The sequence below is a fragment of the Acipenser ruthenus genome, chromosome 15 (genome assembly GCF_902713425.1).
Source record: "Acipenser ruthenus chromosome 15, fAciRut3.2 maternal haplotype, whole genome shotgun sequence".
In the NCBI taxonomy this organism is placed as follows: domain Eukaryota; kingdom Metazoa; phylum Chordata; class Actinopteri; order Acipenseriformes; family Acipenseridae; genus Acipenser; species Acipenser ruthenus.
In genome coordinates, this window is record NC_081203.1 from 5,424,743 (window position 1) to 5,448,580 (window position 23,838).

The following is a 23,838-nucleotide window of genomic DNA, read 5'->3' on the forward strand; positions in this document are numbered from 1 at the left end:
GTTAAATGAGCCAAAAAAACACAAAAAAACAATAATACTCCAATAGATGACAAGTAATATCTCCTTATTTAGCAGTAAAAGTCCATATATATATATATATATATATATATATATATATATATATATATATATATATATATATATATATATATATATATATATATATATACACACACACACACACACACACACAAAAGATGGAGGAGGCCTGAAATGAACACCATGCAATTTGAATTCCAAAATGTATTCAGTTACTGTTTCAGTACTAAGCTGATGCGGTTGTGACATGAATAAGGCACGTGTTAGCGAACCCTTCTGTATTAATCCATTTTCCTGTATGCATTTAATAAGGGCAGCACTGAAAAGTGGATTTGTATCATGAATATTAGATTAAAAGGTTTCCTCTGAATACAACACTAGATGCTTTACATCACCCAAGCAGAAATGCTTCGCTACCCATAGGCTTAATGTCTCTTTCCCTTCAAAGGCTGCTAATAGAAAAGGGTATCTGTCACTGTAAAGGTCTCTGGCTGCTGATGTATGTAATCACATTCTGACTTAGCAGGCATCAGTAAAGCGACAGATAGGATTCCGGAGCAATCTCAACTGATGACATGCTGAGCTCATCTTGGTCAGTGAACATCTGCAATGGACATTAAGAAAGGGATTACTGATTTTAATTGAGCATTAGCATCATTCAGCAAGAGTCATATTCACACTCAGGAACACGGACATGCCCTTTGATAGCAAACATGCACAATCAGTTAAGCCATGGAAAGATTTGTTGTCACACCTCATAATGAAAATGATCATCTCATCTCATTAGCACCTCATTGTTTTTATCTGTGGTTTGATACTGGCAGTGACAGTAAATATGCCAGCTGTTTGTTTGGATTAACAGTCAATTGACCAACACAAACCCGTTCTGAAACCCATTCTCAGAAATGTTCATCAGTTGAAAAAACAGGGCTGTCATTGCTGGATGTGATTCGTTACTGGAACATTAACTCCAAGATAGTCAACAAAACACTGTTTCTTTGTTTACTGTTTTGGTTAGTATATTATAAGTAGAACATCTGATCTTTAGTGGATCTAATATACAACACTTGTGACAGCTGGCATATGGCTAAGGCTCTAGAAGGTGCATATGGTATTTAAGGATGCCATTGAACCACCAGTTAATAAAAATCCCTGATATATTTATATTTACAATCCAGATCACCTATAGTTTAGAAGTTGTTGAAGAGTGAGTAGATTCAAATGTCATTTGAATTGCTTTCGTGTATTTTTCTTACTGAATATGATGGTAGCAATCACATGTAGTTGAAGACTACATAGGATCCTGGTACTCAATAGAAGGGCATTATTAAAATGAATGTTAAAACCTGTATAAACAGACTGTTAAATATCAAAATGGCACACACATAAATATGAGGTTGAATTGTTGCTGTCCCTGACTCTTTAAGATAATATGTCCGGTCCCTATCTTGTTATAGGCCTATGTCCTATAAGAGAAAGCTAATTGAGAAAACATAATAAATAAATAAACAACTAATGAGCTTAATTTAGGTCAAGTAACCTTGATGTTTCTTGCAAATTCTAAACAACATGTTTTTCCTCTTACAAAAAAAAAAAAAAAAACCCTAAAAATGTAAAAATGCTTTGCGAAATGGGACCCAGCAAGGGCACATATTATTTTCTAACACAAATATATACACAGCACTATTGACAGGCTTATTAAGGTCTCTTGAAACAGGACTTCAGTCGTCAATTTATTGAGCAAACCTATTTGTTTCCACTGTTTCTGAACAGCAAGAGCTCAAGGGAGGAGGCAGTTTCCATAGCAACACCAGCGGCACATAATCCAGTATTAAGAATGGTTCACCCTTTACTTTGTGGTTTATTTAGCATTTTGACACGCTGCATTTAATTATAGTGTGTCATCAAGATTATTAAATCTGTCATATAAAAAGAAGAAGTGAAAAAACCCACAGGGAAAAACTGTATTCGTGAAGCTGACTGCACAAAAGAATCTGCTCATTCAATTTGAATTTCCCACGCCTGCTTGATGTCACATCCTGTTTCAGCACCGTGGCTAGCGCCTGCTTCTTAGTTTTTTTTTTCATCTCGCTCTCCTGTCTGCCCCCTTTTTCTGAAGCAAACTTTTGGCAATTGGAGGATAATCGTATCGTGCTCCGTTGAATTTCTTCCCATGCAAATGTCTAGAGATCCGAGCTGCAGCCATTAAAGACGGGGGAAGAAAAAAAAGACTCTCACAGAAACTGGGATACAATAAATATGCAAAGTGACGGCTGTGCAAGACAGATTTCTTGCTTTTCTTTATCTGGGTGCTGAAGGCTGCAGGGAAGGCTGCAACAAGAAAAGGGGGGCTTTTGAAAGCACAAGAATACAGTGTGAGAACGACCTGCAGGTGACAGCGCTGGTCCTGGCACCGGATGCAAGAAATGCAGCCTGCAAGCAAGCTCATGAGTCTTATCCTTCTCATCTTGATGGGCACAGAACTCACCCAAGTAGGTTTACAAACGCCATTTTCCCCCCAGTTAAAGCGGTCCTCGATTAGCTAAATGTGTGAGAGATCCGGCTTCTGAATTTGAAAACACTACGGAGAATTAGGTGCACTAAACCGGATCAGTAGCATTTTATTGTCCGGTAATATGTGCAGTACATGCGGGGTGGTGATTTAGATGAGGGGTTGGTAACGGTGTTGTTACAGAAACGTATTCAAGTGAGCAACGTTAATGGGGCACCACAATGGGGTGTTCGGTTTCAAACCTTATGATGAATGAAAATTCCAGTCCACTATATATATACACACACACACACACATACACACAAACGCGCTCACACAGAAACACATTAACGTACGCATGGCTAAGGCGTTTAAATAAATAACATTAATCATTAAGTATTATTCCGTTCTTAACCTTTCACGCTCGCAGTATTTTTGGCAACAAAAGGGCTTTTCGATTTGCAATGCACAAGTAGATTATTGTTATTTATTCGCCTACCTTGTTAAGAGTAAGATAATTAGACAAGTGTGTTTGAATGCGTCGGAGTGGCATTTTGAACTACATTACTATCAACATAAGAAACTAGATATTGAGAGACAGAGACGGGTTTCCTGAGTACAACATTTGTACAGTATATTGGTTTAACATACACGCTGTCCGATTTTATTTAAAATACCTAAAAATGATACCAAGAAATAAAATCCAACAATATCTAGCTTATTTGTTCAAGAAACGGTTAGATTTGTTCAAGAAACGGTTAGATTTGTTCAAGAAACGGTTAGCTTTCGATTGACCTAGTAGGCAGTAGGTCAGAAGAAACATATTGTGTGGCAAAATGAAACGTGTATTATATACTGTAACATACTGTTCTAGGTCACTAATCGTATGAGTTTTAAATATTCATGCCCCTAGTTGCCAGAAATGGAGCATCGCTTGCATCCCATTGTTTCTTCAAGGTGACGATTTAGCTCACACTGAAAAACGAGAGCGAAGGGAAGGATATGCAAATCAATTTTCAATTATTATTTTATATAGCGCCTTTCATAGTGGACCACCATCACAAAGCGCTTTACAAGAGGCAGTAACAAAAAAATCCATAATACTTCAAATACAGAGAAATGCATAATACATGATAGTAGCATAATACATACATAGCAGCAACACAGCAGCTAATAGCAGACATCAGGCTTAAAGAGCATAGAAAGCAAGAGAGAACAGGTGGGTCTTGAGAGCTGATTAAAATCAAGCGACGGTGGGAGCATCATGCAGCAAAGCTGGGAGAGAGTTCCAAAGAGTCTGAGCCATGATGCTAAACAAGCGTTCTCCAAGTCTATTTAGTCCAGTGTGCTTTTCAGAGCAAAACATAAACAGAATAATAAAAAAGGTATTCAAGATGTTCGTTCAGCAGTACTCTGGATTAAACAAAATAGTTATTTGATGTATATTTTTCCCATGTCAAGATTAGGGGAAGACGTTCAATGGAAGTTTCTCAACTATCATTAAGAACTGATTCATGATCGGACTGACTTTTTAACACGTGGTGGTAAGGGTCGTGTTACAGACAACTTCAAGAGGAACAAAGGGGCCAGACTATCCAGTTGAAAGTAGTTTAAACAAATGGTTAATGATATGAATAATGTAACTGGGATTTGGGTTTCTTTGACCCCTGGACGTGTATCACTGAAATGTATTGTCTAAAAACACTAAAGTTTCCTACAGATGTTCTATGGTACTATAGGAAACTATAGTTTTGTGATGTTCATTTTATAATGGCTAATAATAATTTGAAATAGTTGTCTATTCCGGTAAAGACTAATCGAATATGTTACACAAGATCGATTGTGTATTTTCTATTTTGGTCTGGCTATTTAAAAGTGTTTCTGTGAGCGAACCAATAATATGGTTACACAAATAAAATAAGCCCATAACAAGTTGTTCAGCTGCTAAAACAGAATGTTGCAACATGGTGAATCAGTGCACAAAAGACATTGGATTGAAATATTAAAAACAGTCATATTTAATGCTGACTGCAAATGTGTCACCTATCCTGTCTATTAAACCCCAATGTGTTCTTTAAAACGGAGAAAGCAACACTGAAGTATGGGTCATTCGCTTTCTATTGAGATTGTCTCTAACAGTCTGTTCCAAATGGTTTGTTAAATAAAGCTGGAATTGGTTTAATTCCATATAAGTGACAGTCTTTGAAAGACAAAAATACAAACTAGAAATAGAGAACAAGGTCAGTTGAGAAAGATCACAAATGTAAAGACACAGCAGAGATTCTAATCTATAGAGGCTCCATTATTATTATTATTATTATTATTATTATTATTATTATTATTATTATTATTATTATTATTATTATTATTATTATTAGCTGTTTTTTTAAGTAACAAATAACAGAACAAGCCAACAACAGTGATAAATATAACTGATGGTTTGGGACATTTTATGCAGATTTATCATTAAATATTCTCATGCAATCATTATAGTTTTACTCATTTGATACTTTTAAAAAAGCTGCTATAAGGATAGCTATAATTAAATGTAATCTCTTTGGGGCTGACTTAATTTGCTATTGTTAAAAAATGTTACGTTACATATTAGGGAGTGCATGTACAGTATGTATGTATGTATGTATGTATGTATGTATGTATGCATGTATGCATGCATGCATGCATGCATGTATGTACAGTATGTATGTATGTATGTGTGTACTAATTATTAATGTAGTGTTGGTTGCTGTAGATATAGTGTGTGATTTATGTATCTCAGTACAGAACAGGGCATGTCCTGCTTTTGAATATATTATAAAATATATTTAAAATGCTAAACTATTTTCAAATAAAAGAAAATCGTATTTGTAATGCTCACAGTTTCCGATTTTCTGATTGCAGGATTTATTGTTTCCATTTCCTTGGAATCTTTCTGTTGTAAATCTCATTCTGTCAGGTGTGTCACTAGGTACTGTAGTTGCCATAAAGAACATGCCTCAGTGTTCTTGTCTGGAAAGGCTCTGATTTACTGTGCATAAGAAGCTTTTATTTTCAGGGAAATGTCACCCGCTTAAGTTTATACTGCATTACTGCTGAATAAAAATTGCTGACAACAAGTTTCCACAAATTCTTCTTTTCAGTTTTAAAAATAAATAAATACATACATACAGCAATTGAACCCTGAAAAGGTGGTCTATATCTGTGATTATCAGGTCTCCCTGCCTTTATTCACAACTGCAGTGTTAAAAAATAGGCCTACATCTTTAATTTGAATATCTACTTTTCTTTCTACACTGCTGAAGAAGGACTTTTGTCAGCAACATCCTGAAATATTTTTTTTATTCATTTAAAACTTTTGTGCAGATAACAAAATGATACACACACACACACACACACACACACACACACACACACATATATATATGTATATATATATCAATGGATGAAGGCTAGCCATTCTAAAAAAAAGGCATAATACCACACTAGTGACATCAAAAAGCGATAATTCCTCTAGAGGAAAATATACTTGAACTTTGACCCATTCGACTCCTCGAGACCATCACTTTCAATTCAAACACAAAATGTCTCGTTTTCAATCACTTGACATCTTCCACAGTACATAAATGTTCATTAATGATCAACAAAATGAGAATACGTTAAAAAGGAAAAGATCTAAAGCTGGTACATTCGTATCTCGGAGAAACTGGAGAAATGGATAATGACATAGAACATCTGTACAGCGCTGAAACACCACGTTTAAAAAAAACAAACTGTACTGCTGAACCTCATCTTCTTTAATATTAGCATTACAAGGGTATCCATGTATTATAAAAAATAACAGATGGGCCTCTTCAGTGAGTTACAGTTTATAAATTACTCGACTTTCGGTCAGAAACCCTAGAACTATGAGATATATATATATATATATATATATATATATATATATATATATATATATAAACAGTGGGGTTTATTTTTATTGATGGTCGACTGGTTTCACGAACCCTGCTTGCAATGGAAAAAGGTTAGTGTTAAAGATTAGTACAAACAACCCTGACAGTTTAACAAATTAATGTAATAGACAGTCAGAAACCCACTTATTAATATACTGTATATATATGTGTGTGTGTGTGTGTGTGTGTGTGTGTGTGTGTGTGTGTGTGTGTGTGTGTGTGCATATCTATCCATATCTCTTACCACCTTTTGAAATGAATTAAAACACATTTTTATTTCTTTCCTCATCTTTTCAAGTTCCCCTGGGTCCTATCGTAGTTGTTTATATTTTCTTGGAACAAATGTTGTAATTGAAGCAAGAATTTTACATTTTTAACCAACTGTTGTGTATAATGTTAGTTAGGGTGTGAGAGGTAAGGGCATTTCAAGGACTAGTTGTGTATTATGATATTCATGGCATTTCAAGTCTTCATTACAGCTAGATTTTACATATGATGACCTATCCAGACTGAGGGCAATTGTTAGCATAAAAGTCATTGCTCTGAATGTGTGACATTGAGAGCATGACCCAGACATTCCTTTGGGGTGTTTATTTAGCCAGAGACAAATATTTGAATTATCAAACAAACCTTGACTATTGTTTGTGTTTACCTGAATTACCAAACAAAACTTCACAAAAAACAACTGCTGTCCTTATAAAGTGAGTACTCCCTGCCTCCGGCTGTTGGCTGAATAAAACACATTTGTACTCTCCAGATTTCTCTCAGTTGGTTTGCAAGCTATTTCGGTATTTTAATAGTGTGCCGTAACATTTTTTTTAACTAATTAAAGTTAGAGTATTTAAGCCTTGAACATCCATGTCTGTCTGCATTCCAGCAGTAGAATGTATTAACCATGTCTCCTTTATTCCATGGTGATCATATTAAAAGACAAAGGTTTTACTGGGGGAATTATATAAGGACATTCATTACTGTGTAAAGGAAATGGAAGTACTAGTCAATATGCTTTCACACTTTAATTGGGCCTAACTCTCACTGAAACTAAACAATTAAACTGGCCCATTCACTGACTTTGGGTATTAGGGCTGGCTTAATAAGCCACTATTTCAGATTTAAACAAGCTAATGCAGATTTACTCACTGGAGGAAACCTAGAAAATATGAAGGATGAAATGTAGGTACTGATAGAAAACAAAAAAGCAATGATTTTATTTGAAAATCAGCTTCTTATGTGCTAAGCATGAGCATGAAGTATAATTGGAGTCTGATTGTTCTGCCTGGCTCAAAGAAGTGTACAGCTGCAACATTGGAGCAGAATTACTCAAATTATTCATAGTTATGGTCTCTGTTTTTTATTTTATTTTTAAGGAGTGGCCAAAAAACTGTAATAACTCACAAATGTTTTAATGTACTGTATATTTGTTTTGAGGTTGCAATGGATTTGGTACTTAATGCAATTACACTCCATTTGTTTTTGACCAGCTGCATTTAATGCGTGCCTGACTTAGCAGGGTCATTCTGACAGGGCCTTGAGCGCTCTGTAAAAACAACACAATCTGCTGTTCTGAGATACTAAAATCCAAAATTCATCAAATATTGATTATTCTCTTCCTGCCCTTAACTTTCTGCAATAATGCAGTGCTCAATACTAAAATACAGAGTCCATCAGGTTTATTTGAATTCTATTTAAGCTTCCCTTGCACCAACACATTAATTGGGAAAGGGGTGAAAAAGTTTATAGATGTGGAATTCATACCTGTAATGTACTTTGATTCATTGCATAGATCTCATGTGTATGTCATGTAATCAGAGCTTTCTTTATCCTAGTCTGGGATATATATATATATATATATATATATATATATATATATATATATATATATATATATATATATCCAGTATATACATAATCACTTTTAGAAAAGTGGGAGTAAGTACAGGTCTTAACTTAGTAATTATATATACAGTATATATATGCACAAAATATAAGACTGCATTAGTATCGGAAGAAGATATAAGCTTCCCCAGTAGTAGTTTCTTTTATAACAATCAGAATATTCCTGGACCCTTGGTTTTCAAATTTTAAAGAGAAAATACTCTTTTTAAATAGCGAGATGACAAAATCTAATGTACTTGACGTATTGTAGTTCTTTAATGTTTCAGAACATAACCCTGTCTAGTCTGCTGCCTGTCTAAAACATTTCCCTTCTCCTGGCTTCTTCTGCTTAAAGTGCATTATTTATCTCTGGTCTGGTTCCACTGGGATCGGTAGTCTGTAAACTGAGTCGTGCTGGGTATAGGCTACTCCCACCCGTCTGTATGAGCTGAAACAGTGCCTTCACAACAGAGCTGCTATGTATCTGTTTCTGAAATAAGACCACCAGGGTCATTTTGTGCTGAGCAGACGACTCTCAGTAGACCCTTAAACAGACTCTCAACCTTTTAATCGCAACCATACCTTCATTCAGATCATTTCACTGCTGTTGTCACTGTCTCCTATTGCATTGCAAACAGCATTCTGCTAATACTGGCACAACACTGGAGTAAGATATTAAAAAGCTGGCTTCCCAACTGTGAGATCTGTGAGTCAATGGCAGGTGGTCCCATTTCCAAACACTGACACTAATCTACTAACCGAACACGGATTCCAGAAATAAGCACTCTACATCTGATCTGAGCAACATCCTAGATGCTATTTATTTATACACTCTGAAAATGTTCTCTTACAAAAACGAATCAGTGGCTGGCAAAATGTAAATGTTTGCTACAACAACATTATTTGTGTAGTACTTTTGTGGTATGTCTGAAGTCTGAAGTACTGGTAGTGTGTTCTGTGGTATGCTTTTGTTCTCATAAGGAAAACCCCAAAACAATTTGATCCAATTCTTGGAAAAAAAACTGGAAATACTAGAGTAATGTATATGAATTGTTTTCGAGGTACTGTTGCCATTTAAGGAAAATAACTTTGCACTTGACCTACAAATGTAAAAACAAATATGCTTTATCCAGTGATTTTTTTGTAATGGTTTGGGACACATTTTAATGCTTGTTCATGCCTTTTGCATACAATCCTGTACATTATTTTCTGACTCTTTACCTTCATAATGAACCCTACAGTGTAATATACATGTTGTATATAAAGGTCCCCATTGTTCTGCCCTCAGCACTCACTAGATGGCAGCATTGTGTATCATGGCTCCCTCTAGTGGATTCTGAATGCTGTTGCACTATTTGGCTGGTGACGTGTGCAAAGTAACCATTAGATAAAAATTATAAGCTACCTTAAATTCATCTAGGGAAGTTTTAAATCATAGATGTGTGTGTCTGTCTGTCTGTCTGTCTGAACTTGAATAAAAATGTCCCTAACAGCACTCAAGTGGGTTGCTGTGGCAGCAATGCACAGTTGAAAGATTTAGTTTTAATTGGCCTAGACAGGAGGTCCATTTAACAGTTAAAGCTCCAAACGGATTCAAGTAACATTGAGGGAAACCATTCGAAAAAGAAAAAAACAAGGACAACAAAATAGTGCTACTCCACGTGGGCAAAACCATTAATGAGTTCAGAGAGACAGGAAGCAGCTATCAATATTTAAAAAAGAGATGGTATGAACAGAGGAGACGTTGTAGCAGGAGTGAATGTTCTATTCATTGGTAACAGAGATTTGAAACTTGTCCGTGAAATGTATATCATTGTCAGTGGGAACGTGAATGGTGGTATAGTCTTAAACGGTCGGTTGGGCAAAATCAGCAATTTAAAGTAACATCCACTTGACAGCTAAAATTGCTTTTAGCCACGAAACATGCACTTTCTAAAACATATTACTGGAATTGCCTGGTAGTAGAACTATTATTAGAATGCCATTTTGTCTCAGAGAGCTTAGTATGCCTATAAATAGTAGCTGTCAGTGAAGAACAAACACAAACATGCATAATGATTCTATGCATAATAGTACCATTCCAGAGAGACGGTCAAGTCTGTGGGCTTTAGGGTTATATACTGTATTGGTTGGACTTGTGTGTTATTGTCTAAGTATTACATTCATTTCCATAATATACCTGTTCTTTATACACTGGATACAGTTAAGAACGGGTCAAACAAAACCACTTAAAACTGACTGAAAAGTGAATTGCCCATACTACGGGGATTTGAAGCGCTGTAAAAACACATTTTATGTCAAGAACTGAAAGAATAGACAGTAAGTGCTCAGCGAAGGAGAGAGCTGTGTATAGCATGTGTCGTCAAAGGAATGTGGTAAGCTGACGAGTACATATAAATAGCGATACTGTAGATTGTATAAAGCCTAATGAGAATATTTCCACTGACCTACTTTTGGTGGCAGCTAGATCTACATTAGATTATATTATCAGGGTTGAGATGTATTGAAGGGCAGGAGTGCCATTGTGAAAGGTCTTTACATTGTGAGTTAATTTATATGTACAGTCTATTGGATGGGAATGAAATCGAAACAAGTGACTCATTCAATTACTGTCAACAACGTTTGTACGATTGAAAAGCATACAGTAGCGATTCATTCTGTTCTGTAGACCCATAACGTATACAACTGAACACATCAAATTGGTGTTTTTACTAGCAATAAGTCAAAATGATATACGTAATGTGATTTAGATTCTGCCTGTGTTCAGATGGTAGCTGTAGTAGTGGCTGGTTCCTACCAATTACTAAGTTATCTTAGTTTTGTTGTCAAACTATATATAAACATGTCACGTATATGACTTAGGCTGAATTCAAAGACTCCCGTTACTTCATGGGGATTGGTTCAAGAAACAATCCTACTGGAAAAGCATGAACTCGTGCGCAAAGTTCATTGGTGTTTTTTTATTTTTTATTAGGGAGGATGCTGGGTGATCAGTGGGTGTCGAAGTTGCACGTGGGTCGGGAAGGCGTTGTGGGTACAGTTACTCTCAAGCTGTAACCTGTACACACGGTGCATCATCTGTCAGTCCTTTAGCCTGCTGTGCGTTTGGCACTGTGTAAACGGACGTGATTTCTTTGTTTGTTTCTAAAAATATCCTGCTATTTATACACAGTGTCATTTTTATTTGTGTTTTAGATTAATAGAGTATTCTACTAAACGGCACTTCAGGCGACTCACATGGACGTACAGTACCGGTATGTTAATGGTTTAGTTTCAGCACCCTAGCCGCTGGACAGAGACAGTTACTGTAGAGCCTATTGGCAAACAGTGGCAATAAAATGATTGCTGTGCATTCGTATCCTTATTCCTTTCGTCTGCAAATACACTTTATTTATAAAACTGGAATAATACACAAGTATTTGGGAAAATGTAATAGCAGCCTCCCCAACTGTGATTGTGCTCGAAAACGAGTTAGAAAACGAAAAAAAGCCTTTCTTACCATTACTCAATATTATTATTATTATTATTATTATTATTATTATTATTATTATTATTATTATTATTATTTATTTATTTATTTATTTATTTATTTATTAGCAGACGCCCTTATGTAACACTTTAGTGGATATCTTCATTATGTCGAATATATAGTTTTTTGTTTTCTTCTTAGAAATAGGTCACTGAATGATCGGTGTTCTTTCCCACTACAAGCATAGATCTTTAGTACTACTAAATGAATACAAATATAAATATAATAGCACAGTAAGAAGGATTACGATTGGGGGCACCACTTCTTGTAACATATCTTGTAACAATTGTAAGTCGCTCTGGATAAGGGCGTCTGCTAAGAAATAAAATAATAACAATAATAATAACGCAATACCTTATCGAACTACAAGGGGGCGATAGACTCCATCTTTTACAAACTATGTTAACATCATTGAATAATAGAAGCGCAGCCACTGCAGAAACGTCTCTCGTTTTTTGTGGTGTAATGAACAGGACATCACAAAAACCATGGCATAGTACTGGGCATATATTACCTGTCAGCTTTAAAATTGCTCGTAAATATGTATTTATGTATTTATTTATTTGCATATAGGACCATAATAAATAGTTCATTTGGGATCACCAATGCAATTGTGAAAAAAAATAGATTGTTATTTTTTGTACTTTTGTAATTTCACAGATCCCAGGTGGATATTAAATGAAAACTAAGCACATCTACTCATGCTCGTGTTATTTAACTATAGAAATATGTTACTATTAAATGAACTGTTGTCATTTATATAGGAATCATGTGTAGTATATGAAAACGATGTAAATATGCTTACAATTGTAAACGTGTAATTATTGTAGTCAACAAATAGGATACCGAATGATCTCAATGTGCTATGAGATGAATAAACACAGTGCGATCTTATCCACAATTTTAATCAATATGGGTACGTGTAGCAGACAGATAAACCCAACGTAAAATAATAAATACATACATAAGAAGCATAATGGAGCTATATAAAATAATATTGCTTTCCATTGTTCGGCTCAGGATGCATTTGTGGTAGAAAGTGTCACCTGACATAATTAGGCGGTCAGCATCCAATCAAGAACAACAACCTTACCTGCTCTTTGCAATTGCACAGAGGAATATCCCTCGGCAATAAAACCCAATGTAACAAGCCCGGGCGGAAACTCCCTAGTGGCAACAAAAGGGCGTTCTCGTAAGAAAAGCGAACCTGACATCACATCGCGCTGTTACATAGATCCTTAGTACCACCTCCCCCTTATCCATTCCCAACTGCCTGTAGTCACTTTCACACATTCTCAACTGCATAAGAGGCAGGGTCAGATCAAGGGGTTCGTTTCAAAAGAAAAAAAAAGGCTAGCTTTAATTCAGTGGAGGGAAACGTACAACAGATTGTATTTCCTCCATCTACTGCTGCAGGACAGCCTCGCAGCCTACCTCAAGAAGGCTCTCTCTCACACGGCAGCATTGTCGGGCTTCTTTTGCACCCTTGCAAAAAAAAAAAAAAGGCTCCTTCGATTAATTTGTCAGCGATGTCCAAAGCGAGATCGTCCATGCCAGGGGCACTGGTGTTGCACCAAGCGTTTGCAAGCATCATGGGTCGCCAAAAGTATTCTTCTCTCGAATGTTTAGAATGAAGGTTTTTGTGAGAGCCAGAAAGCAGAGATGTCGGTGCCTTTACTCAAAATTGGGGTTGTGCTTAGCACTATGGCTATGATCACCAACTGGATGTCGCAGACCCTACCATCCCTGGTTGGGCTCAATACCACCAAGCTGACGGCAACGACAGGAAACTTAGACAGGAGCACGGGAGTAAGTTAAACACGGGTTCATTTTACCCTTCTTTTGCGGAACGGTTTGACAGATTCAAATGTTATTTTGCGTTTGTGTGTGCATGTGTATAGTCGAATGGTACGTTGCGTACTAATGTATAAAACTGCATAGGACGCCTATTGTTTGTTGCAATATTAACAGTGGTGCTAAATTTATCGACAAAAAAGTATACTACAATTTAAAAAGCAGTTGATATCTATGTAAATGGATGCATATCATCACATTGTTTCAGTTTAATAGTATGTTACATACAATATATTTAATAATGTTATATCTGTTTTTTTCCCCAAAGAGTAAGATAAAATATTCATGATTACGTTGATTATATTCTCTTGACTGGATGGTTTTTGAGATCTTTGTTTAAAACGCTGGCCCTTTAAAACAAGACAGAGCGCTGCAATCTCCGCGCAGGTGCACCTGGATTGGGTTTCAGAATGGTTTTGTTCAGTCATCTGTCATTTGGACTCCCCGAGAACGTGGATCGGGCTTTGCTGCAGTTTCAGTCTGTATAGCCCTCCAAACTGAAGCGGTACTTGTAAGAAGGGCACGGAAAGGGCACCCAGTCCTAAAGATTGATTGCGTTCTGAGAAAGGCAGAACAAGGGCACGTTAAGCTTCCAATCTGGAGCCTGCCAGATTTAAAGACGCAGTGTCCTTTATTATATATTAATAATACTAATGATACATTGTTATAAGCTTTTTAATTAGATAAATCGAGCTACTCGGGTATTCAAAGTTACTTACATTTGCAATGAACACGACGGGACTAAACAGCGCACTTCATTCACAAGCAGGTGCGGCGGGTAATACAATCCCTCTTTGTTGCTGTTGTAGGTTTGCAGTGACTCATTCCACTGTATATGAATGTAATCTCAAAATAGTTGTGGTCAGTCATTTTAACAATATTGTTTTACACTAAATCAGAAGCAATGTGATAGAATGGACATTGCAAATAAATATAACATACAAATACAAATAGATAGTTCAGTAAACACCATAAATAAATATAAATGTACAGCTAACAAAAAATGACAAGTGTTTATTCCTGCATTTATTACAGTTCTTATTTGACTTACAGTGGTTGTTTAATTATAGCGCTGGCTTTTAAAGAAATGAATAGTAATATACTTGTACTATATAATTCTAATCACCCCCATGATGCCATGATTTAGAAATAAACTTGTATTGTAAAAACGCTTGTACCTTAACATCCCCCTTAAACTCTCTGATCCAAGGAATTGACCCCGCTTTTCTGATGTTCAGGAATTTCCTAGTTATGTTACATTGGGAAGAAAAAAAAAACACTGACGGAATTTAATGTGAGCCAACTACAAGGTTGAGTGGATACTCAGTCATCAATATTGATTTTCCATTATGATGGAGAACTATCAAAGTACTCAATCCTCTGCAGAACTCACCCAAATCCCTTCTGAAAAGAATAGCTACCAAGAAGAGCACAAGCGAGTGTAGCTGCCTGGAACCATATATCCTTCAGGGCTTGCATTTCCCATTCCGTATACTTATGTATTTCTCTGTGGATTTCTGCACTTTTACAATACCACAAAACAAAACCATGTAATGGGGTATTACTGAGCCAAAGCTCTTATGTAAAGACATGTCACTTGCAAGTTTTCTCGCAGTTGTCTGCAAACTAGGTTCAGAAGAAAAGGATCCTGTTTAATATGGCCTTTAAAGATCCCACATGACTACATATTAAGATGCTTAGGTACTGTATGTCTTCCTCGATGTAGAGTATTTATCACATTCAGATTACTGTACCTCCAAAAACAGTCACAGTTTGCAGGGCCTACTTGGAAGCAAGCATTCTCACTCAATTAAAGATACAAATAAGAAAAACAAAGTACCTAACATTACTGTTAAGACCTTAGGCAGGAAATTATTCATTGTAATAAAGCTGAAAAAGGATACAAGAAGATTTCCAAGCACTTGAGTATCCCAATTTCAACTATTGTTTCATGGTGAAGGTCATTTTTGTTTCATTTGTGGAGCAATGAAACAAAAATCGAGCTATTTGGTCAGGCTGATAGTCGTTACGTTTGGAGAAAGTCTGTTGAGGCTTACAAAGAAAAGAACACCATACCTACTGTCAAGCATGGAGGTGGTAATACCCTTCTATGGGGCTGTTTTTCCTCTAATAGCACAGGAAATGTAGTTCCAATACATGGTCAAATGGATTCCATATAATACCAAATGATATTGGCCAATCATCTGAAACCTTCCACTACAAAACTTGGTTTAAAGCGCAACTGGACGTTCCAACACAACAACGATCCAAAGCCCACATCAAAATCTACTTCAGAATGGTTAAAGAAGAATAAAATGAAGGTTCTGGAATGGCCTAGTCAAAGTCCCGATCTAAATCCAATTGAGAATCTTTGGTATGAATTGGAGAAGGCTGTGCACAAGAGAAGTCCTCGGAATTGGAATGAACTGGAACAATTTTGCATTGAAGAATGGCCAAAAATCACTAAAGAATAAAGAATCATGCCAAAAGCTCATTGACAAATATCCTAATCGTTTAAAGTAGGTTATTATTGCTAAAGGTGCCTCAACTAGCTATTAATTTAATTTTCCATGTCAGGGTATGAATATTTTTGAATTAGCATTTTTTTTAGACCCTGAAAAGATCTATTTGCCATAACAATTGAATGAAAAAGCAAGCACAGGATACACAGCAAGCTTCCCTGGAGTACTGTTTGCACTGCTGTGAAAATGTTTGCTGAGATGAATGGTATCTTTGAGCATTTGAATGTATCAATTAATTGGAACATGCTCATATTTTCTATATTGAATGTTTTTTTAACACGGTTCTGATAAAGAGGACGACAGAAACACATTTAAAATGCCTTATAGTTCTTCATCCTGTACTGTATATAATTTACAGCTGTATTCGATTCCTACAATATGATTTATTTCTGAGCTTTACAACTTCACCCCAGTATTCAAACCACGTCCACCTTTTTAATTTAAGCCCTGAGTGGCTCAGAGCCATAACCAAATTATGGAAATGGATCATACTGATTGATCACAGGTGAAAAAATCTATTGTGATTTTAAATACACACTGGTGGATCAATAGGACAATTCTGTGATTTACAGCACTGGCATGCCAGTTGTACATATACTGTAGTTAGTTATAGTTATAGTATATTGTGTCATGAATATTTTATAAGTGATAGTCAATATTATGTTTGCTTTGAATTCTGAGAAGCTGTTTAGTGGGTTCACAATGGCAGGTCTTGAATTTATGAAGGTTATTTTTAGATACCAAAGTCTTAATTCAAGAAGACATTATTATTATTATTATTATTATTATTATTATTATTATTATTATTATTATTATTAGTAGTAGTAGTAGTAGTAGTAGTAGTAGTAGTAGTAGTAGTAGTAGTATCAGGTCAATGTGACTATATGGGTCGGTACAAACCCCCAGATGGTTCTTCACGTAATCATACACGATCGTCTCATGCAAGTTATTTAAGTGTATTTAGAAATGATTGCAGTTTAGCATCTAAACTAAGGCTTGGCAATGCACTACTTTAAGACACAAACAAAATGCAATGTAATACAAACATCACGACTTAAAAATTTTACTAATTCCTTGTTGATTCGTTTTTAAATAATAATTGTTTGTCTCTTCTTTGTCCCTTCCCTCACTCATCCTTTCTCTCACATTTTGCATTTGCCTGTTTGTTTGCTTTTCATTTTTGTTTTCCTCTCATCTTTGCAATCCTTTTTGCACGCCATGCTTTGCCTCCATCTCCTGGCACCACCATCCTCTCTCACGTCCCCTCCTTCTCTGTGCCACTTGCCACTAGGTGTTGCCAGCTAATCCAGAGGAGTCCTGGCAGGTGTACAGCTCAGCCCAGGACAGCGAGGGCAGATGTATCTGCACAGTGGTGGCGCCCCAGCAGGCGATGTGTTCACGTGACGCCAGGACCAAGCAGCTGAGGCAGCTTCTGGAAAAAGTAATCAAGCCAACGCCACACCTTCCTCTGGGGAGAGAGAGATTCACTTCATAGCTCCCTTTGCAAATTACCTCATTTGTTTTTCCCAGAAGTTTGAAGCTTGATCACACATACTGAAACGTGGACACCATACAGAACACTGATAGAAAATATTCTCGTATATTTGTTGCACTGCATAGATGAGTGAAAGTCTGTCTCTGAACAGCTGAAATTATACCATCTTGCTTGCTTCCAATGCAAGATTTTAAACCACAGGATTGTTGTGTCCTTCATAAATTAAAGCCATTTTTCATTTGAAGTTTTTTCAGGGATGAACAAAACATTATAATATAATGTCAGCTATTGTATTTTTATCTCTTTTTTTGTCACTAGTAGCCAAATGTATTTATGACAATGATTTATATCTTAGGTCTATTTCCATTCTCACTGTATCAAAAAAACTGAGTACAGCGAAGATACATCTAGATTTGCATTGTATGTATATGTGTACCTAAACTAAAAGTGTGTTCATACCTTTGAAATAGCATACTTGTAAACTAACCATTTTGTTAAAACTGTAAAATCCAATCATCAAATACTAACAGCATTTACAATGCAGTCCTGATAGCCAGCTCAGTATGATATGTTCCCAGAAATGTTTTGCTGAAAGGTATATGTACATAATTGGCAATGGGAAAGCATGCTGAGTGTTTTAGTGCAATGAAATATCAGCAGCTTAAGTGCCAGTCCAAAATAGTTTCTTCTTTGGCCTTAGCCACCTGTTGTTAAAAAATAATCTTTCACAATATTGATCCACTTGCACCAATGATTTCTCACAAGCATGCTGCGTTCTGGGCTAGAGTACTTTTGCATTGCGTTTAAAGCTGCAGTCTGACACAGATTTTCAGCTTTATACTACAATAAAATTCCTTGGTGAGTGTTTACTATATTCTTCCATGGTTTATACATCGTTGCACTGTACTGTACCAGAATGTATGGTGTTGACGTTCCAGTTTGTTTACATTCCCTAAAGGGAGTTTCATTTGCCTTTTGAAGTTTTTTTGCCACTCAGTAAACAGGCATGCTCCTGCTCAGCTCAGCAAAGCAAAACAAAACAGAATCGCCTGTTTATCCCAGAAAAATGCTACATATCCGATATTTTATAGGTTCATAAACTACTGAACTTCTTAAATATGTATACAATATATATTTTGAAAAAATGGTGCATTTCAACTTCAAATGAAAAAGAACAACTATATTAAAATTTAGAGGAAAATGGTAAATGTTTTCTTTTGTTGGTGTTATCCTGAAAACAATGTTTAGTTTAGTTTAGTTTAGTTTAGTTTAGTGTTATTCATTTCCAATGAGGCACTGTATGTATGGCGAACTCATACATACAGTGGATTAAAGTCATGCTGATAGCTTTAATTTTGTATTTAAGACACAGTCAGGGATGTACTGTATGTTACTAACTCACACATTATGTTCTTTCTTTTCAGGTGCAAAACATGACACAGTCCATCGAGGTCCTAGACCGACGGACCCAGAGGGATCTACAGTACGTAGAGAAGATGGAGACCCAGATGCGAGGTTTAGAATCCAGGTTTAAGCAGGTGGAGGAAAACCACAAGCAGCAACTGGCTAGACAATATAAGGTGAGAGAAGTGATCTAAAATCTTCCTAATACTGTAAACCAATTCTGAGTTCTGTCAGTACCCATTTCCCCCGAAACGCCAGCTGAACAAGCCAGTGTACATGAGCTGGTGTTGTGAGCTACTCCTGTTCATCTGTCTTCAGCAACTCTTTCCCTACTTGATCTCCCCAAAAATGAACCAAAGTCAAAGTATTTAGACCATAGTTTGCGTGTGCTATAGATGCAATTATAATGTTATAAACAAATCAATAACCAAGGCTTTATAATCACATGTCTTTCCTTATTATTAGTCTGATCATTATGCTGATTTTTTTTTTCAATACTTCAATTTCGTTATTACAATACAACACTATAATTTAAATGAATACAGATTCCTGGCTCCTTAAAATGTTCTTGAGCTCAGTGGGCTGGCTGCAATTAGACCATGTGTAGCTGACCTGGTATAGCACCTAATGCAGTTAGTTACAAAAAACACCAAGAAAAAAAATAAAGCAAATACCTTAAATATATTCAACATAGCGATAGTAGCAACAGTGGTAATCGATAAGAAATGGATTTTAAAGCCTTGGTTATCACTCAGTGAAAGTCATTTCAAACTGTAGTTACAGCCTGCAGTGTATCTAACTATAGAAAATACATTTCAGCTAGCTGTCGAATTAAACTCGTCACATTTTTGTACCATACAGTTGTTTATCAGATAGACAGCAACTGATCAAAATAATACCAATACAAACACATACAATAGTAAGCTATAGAATTAAATCAGTAACACTTTGCCGCAAATTCATAATGAATTCCGACTGAATACCACAGGAATAACACCTGCATATCTTGTGCACTTCCTCTGAGTTCTGAAGTAATTCATTTTGAATTCAGCCCTGTTAATTCATGTGGATTTAATTACCCGCATTCATTCAGTGTTACTTTGTAACAAATTATATTGATCACATGCATAAGGCATGCATTCATACACCCATCAGAGGTTTGTGAGGTGTTAATTCATGCATGAAGTTAACCCAAAGATTGAAATTAATTAAACAGTCTTAAACAGCCTGGCACAAACAAGGTCCATGCTCAAATGGACCAGAAGAGCCACAGGAGAGTAAGACTCATTTAAAACATAGTTATATTGGCAGCAGGACATTGCATATTCACATGGGATTGACATGTAGAGAGTAAATACGACTTTGTGTCCTATTTTCCAAGGCTGCTCTTTGCAGCCATGCATTAGTGAAAAGGTCATTATTCCTAGTGGGAAGCTCTTTATGAGGGAGTATTCTCAAAGGGGGAAAGGGTTGTGCTGGGCAAGTCACGTGGTAAGACCATTATGTAGTTCTGCACAGAAGGTAAGACTTCTGCGCTGTCCCGTTCCCCTGGAGCTCCTAAGAGCTGTTAGCCAGCTGCTTTGAAAGCATGTTAAAGCTACAGTCAGTAGCTTGCTGATTTATATTTCTGAATGGGAGTATTTTTGAAAAGTGTAGTATCAGCATAGGTCTACACTTGCCCCCCCCCCCCCCCCCCCAAACCCCCCCCCACCCCCTTGTAAAAAAAAAGAAATGTTTTACTTAATGCAGATGACATATTTTGTATTTCTTTGTATACTGAATTGTAATTGCATATTAAAAAAAAAATACTAATCTTTTAGACTGTAAAATGACTAATACAAAGCATAGAGATGTGCAAAAACATGGATATTGCTTATATTTTTAAAGCACAAAGTGCTACTTGGCGGCTAAATATTGTAATTGCACTGCTATTTTTAAAGAGAATGTCAATGCTTTTTCGCAGTGGTGGCACCAGACCCCACAAAAGAAAACAAAAACAAAAAGTCATTAGGTTTCCAGTTTTTTGTGTTGCCTTTATCCATCTACAGAGACTGAGGTCATTATTTGAGTACAGAATACAGTTTACAGCATCAAAGCTGATTTAGTTTACAACATACATTATTTTATTATTATTATTTGTTTATTTAGCAGACACCTTTATCCAAGGTGACTTACAGAGACTAGGGTGTGTGAACTATGCATCAGCTGCAGAGGAGGTTAAGTGACTTGCTCAGGGTCACACACAATGAGTCAGTGGCTGAGGTGGGATTTGAACCGGGGACCTCCTGGTTACAAGCCCTTTTCTTTAACCACTGGACCACACAGCCTCCTGGAAATATTAAAATCTGAACCATCCAGCTTCTGAACAGTCCTTAGTATCTAAATGAATAGATTGTGTTTAGAATTGCAAACAGAATACCATTTTTTAATGTTTTCTTTCCAATTAAAGTAATATATTAAAAACAATATATTTTTGAAGGTAAATACCTAACATTTTTAAGTCAACATTTTGTCTGTCAAAAAAACGGGAAAGAGTACCAGGTAATCACTAGAACTGGAGTTTAATCTTTTACGGCAAAATGCAAAAGTTGAATTCTCCTTTTCACAAAGGATGGTGAAAATCATAATTTTTCTAAAGATGCTGAAAAATATGGCCAATACTGTCTTCTTTTTTTTCAACAAAATTTGCCAGTGTTTGTCTGTACATGGATACATGACCACACTTTGAACACGGGTATAACAAACATCCCTGGTTTTCCGCACATCTCTACACAGCATTGTGTATTATTATTATGATCTGAATGTGTTTGCATGTTATATATCTCACACTTGCTGATTTAATCCCGCTGCTATGATATAATGTGAAATGATGTGCATTTGGGAATGCACTGACATGTTACCCATTGCTGAATGTGATGTTTATTAGATAGGTTAGTGAGCTAGCTCCTCAACAGTATCTCATTTTCTTGCTTACAGGGCTAACTTTAAGAAATTTTATCAAAGCTGCAGTGACTGAAGATGCAGGTCAATCCATTGTAACCATGAACTGGGCCTCAGAGTTTTTGCACCATGCAGTTTATTTCAAATTAGCACCTTTAAAACTAAGGAACCTGACCAGTGATGAGAACTTCCTGCATGTAATTGTAGAAGCATTCCATGAATAGTTTGACCTCTTTTTTTAATTTTTTTAATTTTTTTTTATGTCAATGCATATTTGATTATGAAAGAAAAAAACAAACAAACAAAAAAAAAAAAACTTTGTTGTATGTTATCTGAAGCATGTACCCTAAGATGTTGCATTTTAAAACATGATAAATAAAGACCTTTCCCAATTGTTTTTGGTGTACTGAAGACTGTTTGATACTGCTTGCTATATGTATATTTTATATAATACAACATCTGGGCTTAATGATTTTGATAGTGATAGGCACACCTTAGGGAGTCAGAGAGGCAGGGAGCAAGACAGGGTGTTGTAGATTTTTGCATGCATGGCACTGAACCCAGCTTATTTTAACCTTTCAGGCAATAAAAACGAAAATGGAGGAACTTAGGCCTTTGATACCAGTGTTGGAGGAGTACAAAGCCGATGCAAAATTGGTAATGCAGTTTAAAGAGGAAGTCCAGAATCTGACGTCAGTTCTTAACGAACTCCAGGAGGAGATTGGCGCCTATGACTACGAGGAACTTCAGAACAGAGTGTCAAATCTTGAAGAAAGGCTCCGTGCATGCATGCAAAAATTAGGTAGGCTCAGAAAAAAAACACTGACTGCTCAAAGGGTGAGTGGTCAGTTTGCGGTTAGCCCTGGTCAAGAAGACAGCCCCACACCCCCTGACCCCTCCCTTACATTTAATGTTGTTAGCTTGGCATGCTGGGTAGCTATAGGTTTTTAACAACAATCCCACACGTTCAAGGCTCACACAACATCTGCTCAGTACAAAAAAACTAACTGAAAAAACTGACATAGATTAGACATGTGACCACCTGGTGGCGCTGTTTGCCAAGTTAAAATCCCAGTTAAAGAAAGTGCAGTTACAAAACTTGGCAACCAGTGGCACTGTTTGCTAAATGAAAATCAAAGTAAATGTATTCATAACATTCTGCTATACAAAAAAAAAATCCCCTGTATCAATCATAATGTACATTTTTTTCCCCCTCGCATCCCTAGTATATAGCGGAACTCTGACTTAAGAAATGGCCTTTGCTTTACAATGCCTCTAAAGATGTACAGAGAAAAATGAGCTTGTCTGTAATTTTGTAGGGAGCCAGACTGAGAAATCTGACTCCCTTAAAGATGTAGTTAACGGGCAGGCTGTCCCCTCAGCCAATGACTAGGACACCCAGAGGAGTGATTGCAAATGAAATAAAGACCAAGTCCTGCCTTTTGAAACCTCAGATCAATATCCTGCCCCTTTTAGATTTATCCAAGTGCATATAAAATAGAGTTACAGGCACTCTTAAAATTAGAATTGATAATACAGAAGTAAATTCAAATGCCATTCTCATCTTTCAAGGGTTCATATATCTGAGAAAGTTTCTGTTTTTATTGGCTTTTCCTGTTATCAAAACAGTCTAAAATAAACAGTAATTGAAACGCAGAAAGAGCATTTTAACATTGTCGCTGGTTTGACATGGACAGCTCGGCAATCCAACACGCGAGCGATTGCTTATCATAAATGCA

The 23,838-nt window shown here is 36.3% G+C and overlaps 1 protein-coding gene across 2 annotated transcripts in view; it reads left to right on the forward strand.

Annotated features, from left to right (window-relative positions):
* Nucleotides 1-2,001: 2,001 nt before the first annotated feature.
* The window catches only part of LOC117422628 (noelin), a 28,862-nt gene continuing 7,025 nt past the window's right edge, over nucleotides 2,002-23,838 (forward strand). Inside the window, exons 1-4 of one of the 2 annotated variants that reach the window (XM_034037839.3) lie at nucleotides 2,002-2,531; nucleotides 17,552-17,701; nucleotides 19,180-19,335; nucleotides 22,682-22,901. In XM_034037839.3, coding sequence (XP_033893730.1) covers nucleotides 2,457-2,531; nucleotides 17,552-17,701; nucleotides 19,180-19,335; nucleotides 22,682-22,901 — 601 coding nt within the window. In that variant the 5' untranslated portion in view covers nucleotides 2,002-2,456. Of the gene's footprint in view, nucleotides 2,532-13,135; nucleotides 13,694-17,551; nucleotides 17,702-19,179; nucleotides 19,336-22,681; nucleotides 22,902-23,838 lie in introns of those variants that run through there. The other variant, XM_034037838.3, reaches the window with a different exon arrangement.